Source organism: Humulus lupulus, chromosome 3 (assembly GCF_963169125.1).
Source record: "Humulus lupulus chromosome 3, drHumLupu1.1, whole genome shotgun sequence".
NCBI lineage: Eukaryota > Viridiplantae > Streptophyta > Magnoliopsida > Rosales > Cannabaceae > Humulus > Humulus lupulus.
The window spans coordinates 81182293-81191117 of NC_084795.1; the positions used below are offsets into that span (position 1 = coordinate 81182293).

General features: G+C 33.0%; 1 protein-coding gene across 1 annotated transcript; it reads left to right on the plus strand.

The window, feature by feature from the left end:
- Window positions 1–5624: 5624 nt before the first annotated feature.
- LOC133824479 (nicastrin-like) lies at window positions 5625–7362 on the plus strand. The gene is made up of 6 exons (XM_062257364.1): window positions 5625–5807; window positions 6016–6087; window positions 6205–6278; window positions 6756–6888; window positions 6992–7063; window positions 7330–7362. Exons 1-6 carry the CDS (start codon window positions 5640–5642, stop codon window positions 7360–7362), a joined length of 552 nt encoding a protein of 183 aa, XP_062113348.1. The 5' UTR covers window positions 5625–5639.
- Window positions 7363–8825: the final 1463 nt, after the last annotated feature.

Genomic DNA, 8825 nt, shown 5'->3' on the forward strand with positions numbered 1-8825 from the left:
ATAGTTTGTGTTGGAGCTAGGACACGGTAAGCTAAAGTCATGGTCGGAGCTAGGACATGGTAAAAATATATAGTTAGGGTTGGAGCCAAGGGAAATGGTAATATAGTCCGAGATGAAGCCATGAAATTAATGGTTGAACTGGGTTGAAACCCGGATCCCTTGCTATTAATCTATTGATCAGTTATGATATGTGTTATATATATCTTGAATGTTTTGAGAATTTTCTGAGTGAAGGTTATTGTGATATGTGTGAACTTTGTTGTTAGAAACAACCAAAGTATTTATTTCAGGTATGGTTATATATCTTGAATGTCTGGGATTTTCTGAGTGCAGGTTGTCATGATATGTATGAAAATTGGTTGTTGGGTGCAACCAAAGTGCTTGATTTTTTGTTATGATTCTTACTTGTTAAATTGTATGATAGGGTTGGAACTTATCTAATATCCTAGTAACTGGTACCTATATTTACCTTAGGTCGACCTGTTACTGGGTTTTAGGATACTTGTGTGCAAGGCTATTCTTACTAAGCGTTGTCGCTTAGCTAGTTGTTCATGTAGTAGGTAAGTGCAAAGGAAAAGAGGATTAGTGAGCACCGAAGTCTGCTTGTGGATATGTACATGTGGCTTGACCTGAAGAAGAATTTGATGGATCATTGTTTTAAAAATAAAAAGTTGAAAGGTAGTTATTAGTTTTGGGATAATTACTTTATTACAACTCTGTGGATGAGTATTTGTATTTTCATTTGCTAAACTAAAAGTGTGTGCACACTACCTTTTTAAAAGTTTTTTTATATGGATTTTCGGTATGGTGAGTTAAAGTGAAAGTTTTAAATTTCAGCAAGTTTTTTGGTCATGTAAGTTTATGGTCGTTGCAATTTAGATCACATTAATTGTATAAACCGACTCTTTTATAACTAAATGTATTAATAAACTAGTGAATGATTTGGAATTAATTGATTAGTTTAATAAAACACATTATTTTTAAAATAGTAAGTAGGAGAGGGTGAACATCTCAATTTGACATATGGTCTCGTTTATTAGTACATGACCGCCCCCCTATGGAAAATTTCTAGACATATTAATATCAAGGTTTGCTTCTTACGAAGTTAGAAAGGAGTGATGTATTTTAGGCCTGATTGACCCTAAGGCGAGACTCTCTAAGTTAAGTCACGGGTTAGACTTACAAAGATGCAATTAAGTTTTTGCAGTGGATAATTGCATTTTGACCAAACCATCGGTACTTCATTTTTAAAAGAGAAAAAAAAATAGTTATTTTAAGTTTTAAATAATAAAGATGAGATTGTCTTATAAAGTATCTGAATTTAATTTGACCGACCCTAAGGCAACACTTTATTTGTTGGGTAGTTTCATCGTGGAATAGTAAATGTTAGATTATATGTTTTAATCATTGCATTCATGCGTCATATTTACTTTTTGAATAGTTGACATTTTTTTTTAAATAGTAATATTATTGTATTTTATTTCCTTCAATTAAAATGTTTGAAAATGACTGCCATGTAGTGATTGAACTCAAGGGTGAAATATAGTATTTTGGAGACATGATATTGATATATTATTGCTAAGAGATAATTTGATGGAAGCTGTTAAAATGCCACCAATTCAAGAACCACCTCTAGAAGCTTCAGCAAATGATCAGTTTGAGTATGGCAAGTGGTTGAAAATAAATTATATGGCAAGGTGTTATTTGCTTCATTCAATAAATATAGAGACCAAAAATACTCTACAAATCCTAAAATCTGCATATGATATATGGGAGGCCAATCATGCAATGTATGGACAAATATATGATAAATGGTTTATGAGAATGAAATCCTATCGGCCAAGCGTGAAATAATTGCTTAAATTAAGAAGAATAAGAAAGGTAAATATGATTTGTTCATTCTTATAACTGAGTGGAAAAAGATATGTCATCCTGAATTTGACAGTTAGGGTTCACTAACAATGTTTATTCTTCTATGTAGACAATTGAATCTTACGATCCGGAGAAGGTTGTTGATGATGTTCATGAAGTTAAAGAGAGAGAAAGCGTCTAGTTTCAGAAAGCGTTGAAGCAAGTCCTTTTATTTTAAAGTTCTTTAGCTTTTATTAAAAGAAAATTTTATTCTTGTTTTGAACAATGTCTTAGTTTCTTTCTTTCAGTATTTTGAATTTTATTGCATGTATTGACTTTAGAATATTTTATTTATAATTTTATTATTCTTACTTTTTCTTTAGACATGCAAATGAATAATCAAACTTTAATGCTTTCATTTATTGAACAAACCCTAAATAACTAGAAATTATTTAAAGTAGCTAAACTGAGGATGACACATATCTTTGGCATCTTAGACTTGGTCATACAGGACTAGACAGGATAAACAGGTTAACAAAAGATGAACCTTTCAGAGAACTATGAGTTGGAACTCTTATGGTTTGTGAATCTTGTCTAGAAGGAAAAATGACCAAGCATCATTTCTCAGCGAAAGGCAACGGAGCTTAAGAACCTTTGGAGCTTGTACACATCGATGTCTGTGGTCCAATCAATGTACAAGTAAGAGGTGGGTATGAGTACTTCGTCACCTTTATTGACAGTTGTTCAAGATATGGTCATACTTTATTGACAGTTGTGAACATTTGGATTTCTAATTCAAGATTTCATGTTGGAGCATGGTATTCTATCCCAACTCACAACACCTGGAATGCCATAGCAAAAAGGTGTTTACAAAGCAAAAATAGGACCTTGTTGGACATGGTCAAGTCTATGTTAAGCTACTCTTCACTTCCTCTCTCATTCTGGGTATATGCACTGTAAACGGTGACTCACTACAACAATTATGCCCATATATTACATTAAAATATAGCATATTTTAAAAAACGCTATTGTTTGACCGGACTAAAAATTTTAGGCGCTAAATTATACTTAGGCGCCAAATGAAAGACAAAAGCAAAAAATCCCTAATAACCCTACGCCTCCTCTGTTTCTCTCTCATGTTCTATCTTTCTCTCTCAGCAACTCTCTCGTTCAATCTTTCTTTCTTTCTCTCTGTTTGTTGCAGGTGTGCAACAAGGTGATGGGGTCCGCGGCTTGGGTCGTGTGACAGGGAGGCTTGACTCGTGGGTCTACGGCGTGGCTCGCTCGTGGGTGCGACGGTCCTTGCGGCGGTGGGTCTACGGCGTGGGTGCGGCGATGCTTGCGGCGGTGGGTCTACGGCGTGGGTGCGGCGGTGCTTGAGCTCACGATCTCCGAGTAATATATATGTGCTCTTTTGGTGGCTGACCTTGCCATTCGTGGTGGACGCAGTCTTCGTATGAGGGTATTAATTTTTTTACAGTGTTTAATTTTCATATGTTGTTTACCACATCAAATGTTTGTTCTTGAATCTAGGTATATCTTCTTTTTGAATCTTGTTATTATCTGTGGATTTCTTGAATCTGAGTATTGTATATTGAGTAAGTAAGAAAATGTTATGCTCAATATTATTTGTCAGGCCACCTGTTCCGGACTTGGGTAATAATGCTATGATGGATGATTGGGTCAAGTAGTTTGAGGAGCTTGCTGGCTCTCAGGTACTTCTCTATTTCAATCATTTGGGTGTTGAAATTATTTTGTGATGAAATTATTTGAAAGTGTTTGTACGTTGAATTGTTGATGTTGCATTCAAGGTTTATTGATGTGTTTGTTTTTGTTGCAGGAAAAGTTGGCATATTTTAGAATAAAAGAGCTTAAGGATGTTCTCACTCACTTAGGTCTTTCAAAGCAGGGGAAGAAGCAGGTGAGCTGGTGCCGAGCTGTCTTGTTTGTTGTTTTTCTATTATTACCACTTATGTTAGATTGACAACAATAACCTCTAAGTGTGTACTATATTATGACAATTTTTAATCTAGGCTATTAGGGATTTTAACTTGCTCAAGTGTTGCAAGTTATTGTTTGTTATTTGTTTCATATTTAAGAGTTTTATGGCTTTTACATCTGAAAGATGCATGATTTGCTTCTAAATGTTGTAGTTCATGGAGCTTTGAGGTGCTGGGCTCTTCTCTCTGATGACTTGGACGATAAAGTGATGCCCACATTAGTACCTGTTTTGTTCCCATGCTTGCTTACTATTGTTTCATCCACTCAGGTTTGTTTGTGTTATATTTTGGTTCCCATTTTGGCAGCTCTTTAGAATCCTATATTGAGTGTATTTTGATGTTTTTTAATTTTAATTTTATTTTATTTTTTAAGGGGTGTTATTTAAGGAAATCTGAAATAAGCATAAATAGTCAATTATGCTTTTGAGTTCACATTAGTATTTGCACATGTGCATAACAATGTTAATTTTGAGTCATTTGCTTTATTGAACAAATGAGTGAGGTAAAGAGGCCAAATGAATGAGAATTTTATGTCAAAACTTCGCGAGGAATTTGATGGTTCAAGTAAAAGTTTAAATTGCTTACCAAATGACTGAATCGTACTTGCATTTTTGTCTGTTTGCAATCTCTGGGCATCTTATTTATTTCTTTAGCTAAAGGTGGGTAATATGCATAGTGATTAGTAGTCCTTAAGGAAGGGACTTCTATATTACAGGAGAGAGCTATGCAGGTGATTAACCTTCAAACTCGTTTTATGTTGATTTAATGGATTAAGCTGTGTAGGCATTAGTAACAAGTATCTCAAAATTCATTTGTTGAATTCATGTTTGAGCCAATCTGTTCTCCAATTTCTTCATACTAATTATATTTTATGCACACGTATATTCATATATCATCAATACTTTGTTTGAATTGTGGTTTTCTTTGTGGGCATCTATGTACTAGGACATTATGTTCCTCAGCTGAGCCAGGCAATTGTAAAACACAACTCTGCAACAAAGGAAAAAGCCATTAATCTGAAGGGTTATATGGTACTTGTTATATGGTAATTATTCTCTATAACATATTTTTATTATCCTCATGAGTTGAATATATAGTTATATGCGTGCTATATTAGAATGGGGTATTAGACATTTGATAGTCTACCTTTCTTTTATGCACCACACCTTACATACAACTTTTTCAGCATAAGCTCTTTGATAATATTTTCGTAAGGGTGACATTTTTTCTGTTCAGAGTTTTATTTCTACTACCATGCTATATGTTATAGGACTAGTCATCTTTAGCTAACTTCCGTGAGCATCAAGTTTCCATCTGTGTTGGACCCTCATGTCTAATCACTAAAAATATTCAACTTCAGTTACTGTAGAGGAAGGTTGGTTGTTAAAGTTCTATTGATTTCTATTTAGGAACTCATAGATTGTAATTATTATCCTAATTATTTGCATATATGGTTCTTTTCCAAGCAAAAGTGCAAAATATGGGTTATTATTTCATGTTTAATGCCAGACTACAAAGCCCCACAGCCTCATCTCCATAAGGGGCCTGTGTGCTTTTGCTGGTCACATAATACAGGAATTTCAACGAGTGTTTATACAATGTGAGGTTGTATAAGTTATTTGTGTTTTAAGTAAAATTTGAATATATCTTTTTCTTACCTTTATTATACTACTTGAAGAACATGGAACAACTTAAATTCTACCTGTCACATTTGTTTAGGTGAGTATCAATGTGTTTCACATATTAAAAGTTAGAACATTATATACTCCTTACTTTTACTGGTTATAAATGCCAAACTTATCTAATGTATTGTTCGTGTTTCATCTTTTAACATTCTGTTTGATATATTGGACCAACAACTTCCTTCCACATTTTCAGGGATCTGGTATATTGTGGAACAAGTATGATTTTCCTGTATTCTTGCTCTCGGAGAGTAGTACGAAGACCATCCAAGAGGTAGTAAGTGTCATTTCATTTGGTTTTCATTTTGTACCGTCCACTGAAGAAGTGAAACCACTTTTAAAAGAAAAAGTCTAGTTATTTCAATTTTCATATTAATGGACTGTATTTAATTGTTGTTGATGTTTGCCCCCCCAACCACAAGACAATTTTTTGGCAGCTTTAGTTTATTGTTAATAAACTTTTTGATGTCACTCATATGCAGGTTTCTGAAGAAATTTTGAAGAGACAGAGATCTTATACCACTGTTGTGGCTGAGTTTGATCTTGTGATGCAGGTAGCTTGTTTGTTTTTAACTTTCTAGTGCATTTTATTGACTTTATCTCGCAGACATTTTTTGGTTGTTGGCTTAATGATGTTTTCAAGGAATCTGTGATACATTTGTTTTGATTAGACAGTGAAAGCTGGAACTCGTGATTCAGAATCTTGTTTGAAAGAGGAGACCTGCCTTCCATTAGGGGGATACAGGTAACTCATTTTGCATTTGTTGGTATCCATAATGAAGTCTAACAGCTCTAAATGTGGTTCACGATTTGTATTTGTGTCTCATCTCTCTTTTGAGTTCGAAATCTGACTTGTATTTTAGAATGTAGTCCTTATTCTCATTGGCTTGGTTTTCATTTTCTTTCTTATTAGATTTTATATTATTATATGTAAATATATATATGTGTGTGTGTGTGTGTGTATTTATTGTTTTGAGTGGGGAAGATTTCATGGGATTCTTTTTCTCAGTTTTATTTGTACAGGGGAGGTCAAAAGAATATGTATGTTGGTCTATAGTTGAGCTTTGTAGGATTCAAATCTTTGATGCTGAAACTTACTTCCATCAACTTTCAGTGTTTGAAACACATATTTAGAAGATCAACACATTTCTTCTTATCTTTATTCTTTTGACCTTCCTAAATTACTTTGAATTTAACTATTGCTCATAATTATGAAGGGCAGTGTTTGGTCATCACTTCCTCCGCTTAATATCTCCTCCTTAGATCAGGGTAAGCCTATTATATTGACTGTGGCGTCAATGGATTCAGCTTCATTTTTCCGTGACAAAAGCCTTGGTGCAGACTCCCCAATATCAGTAAGTTTTAAGTCTTATCATGTTGCTTTCCATGTTGAAATGTGATATTACATCTCTGAAGTTTAGGAAACCCTTAATTAACATTTTTGTGGAATGATTTTAGGGCATGATTGCACTCTTGGCAGCGGGCGATGCACTATCACATTTGGAGGCTTTCCATGACCTTAATAAAAAGGTGAGTGAGATGTATATAAGAGTTCCTTTAAAAAAAAGTGCTTATAAGAGTTCCTTGATATAGTGCCTTCGTAATGTTTTTTTTTTCTTCCATATATGGGAAGACATTGTTCTAGTGGCTTTGTCGTCTCTTAACTTGGCAAAAAAGTATTTTCTTTTTCAGTGATCACATTTTCATCAATCCGATTTATGAAGACTGTACTATATTTAAGTGATTGTGTGTTATCTTATTCATTGTCTTTATATTGCTTGTCTTGATTTTAATAGTATATGATTTTCAATACGTCTTTAGACATGTAAGTGGGGCCTCTCCTTATTACACTTGTCCCTCTTAGGCAATGTAACAGCTCTATAATAAAAGGCTAACATCCTCGCATCTATACTGCATGCTGAGGTTGTCTTTGATGTTATCTGCCCAATCCATTATTTAGTTATTCTTGTTGGTTTAAAGAGAGAAAACTGTTCACTTCATTAAAAAAATGTACTAGAAAAAATATAAATAATAAGGCAACAAAGGATGTGCCTGCACTTCTGTTTTGTCATTTGTTTTATTAAAATGTAGGAATCTTCTTTTCAATCTCTGTTCTGCAATTTTTTTTCCATTGTATTGAAGCATTTATCTATCTCATTTCAACATTTCATATTTAAGGTGTAAAATTTGAGCCTCTCTCTGTCATTTTAGATTTTCTCTAGAAATCCAAGTCTCATCTTTTTTTTTTTCTGCAATTTTGGGTAAAATCTGAATCTGAATCTCATATTATAATTGTTGCTCTCTCTATAAAATTGTCTACTATATTCATATCTATATTCATATTTTATTACTTCTCTTACTTTTATTTTTGTTATAATATTATGCTAACTTCATACACAATTTAACTGTTAGAATACTTAATTTATTGTATGTGAAACTCAAGCAAAAATTTCTTCTATACCTCTTCTACTGCCTTATCTTTACAGGGTTGTATGAACTCATTATTAACTTGTTAAAACAGTAAAATACAAATATGCTGAAACATATTGATATACATTCACTGTATTCTCTAATGGCAGCAAGTTGTTTGACAAGTTTGATTTTATTTGCATTGTATTCTCTTTTCTTATTTATAGCTTTGGTAAGTTATAGTTTATATGATAGTTATGGGATTGGCTTTGCATTCACTTGTTATATTATTTATTTATTTTAGTTTTCATCTTGCAGTTGTTCCCAAGCTTTGTTTGAATCTTCATTTTGTTTTCTATTATGCTTATTTATATTTGGATTTCTGAATTCTGTTTTGTTCATGTTGATTATAGTCAGTAATGATTTAAATGGGGCTAATTGTATGTTAGGTTTGTGGCATCAGCTCTCCAAACCTGACTGCTTATCTTTCTCTATTTATTTTTCAGAGAGTTTGAACAAGTTCCCTCGAAGGACTAGTACTCCATCTGGGGTTCATAGTCAAGCACAACAATCTGAAGAACAGCTACAACAACAGCAACAATAGCATTAGCAGCAACAACATCATCCAAACTATAGTTTGAAGTAAAAAATGTTCAAGATTATAAAACTTTATTATGTTATGCTTTCAAACTTAAGTTAGAACTAATATCTTATGAAGTAGACACATTCATGGTTTGAATTAGTTATTTTTTAATGTAATACTTATAGTTTATCAATCTATTGAGAATTACATTTTATGATTAATTTTGTTTTTTTTTTTTATCAAAATACAATAATGAAGATCTTTTAATTAAAAAAAACCATATAAGTATACTTATTAAAA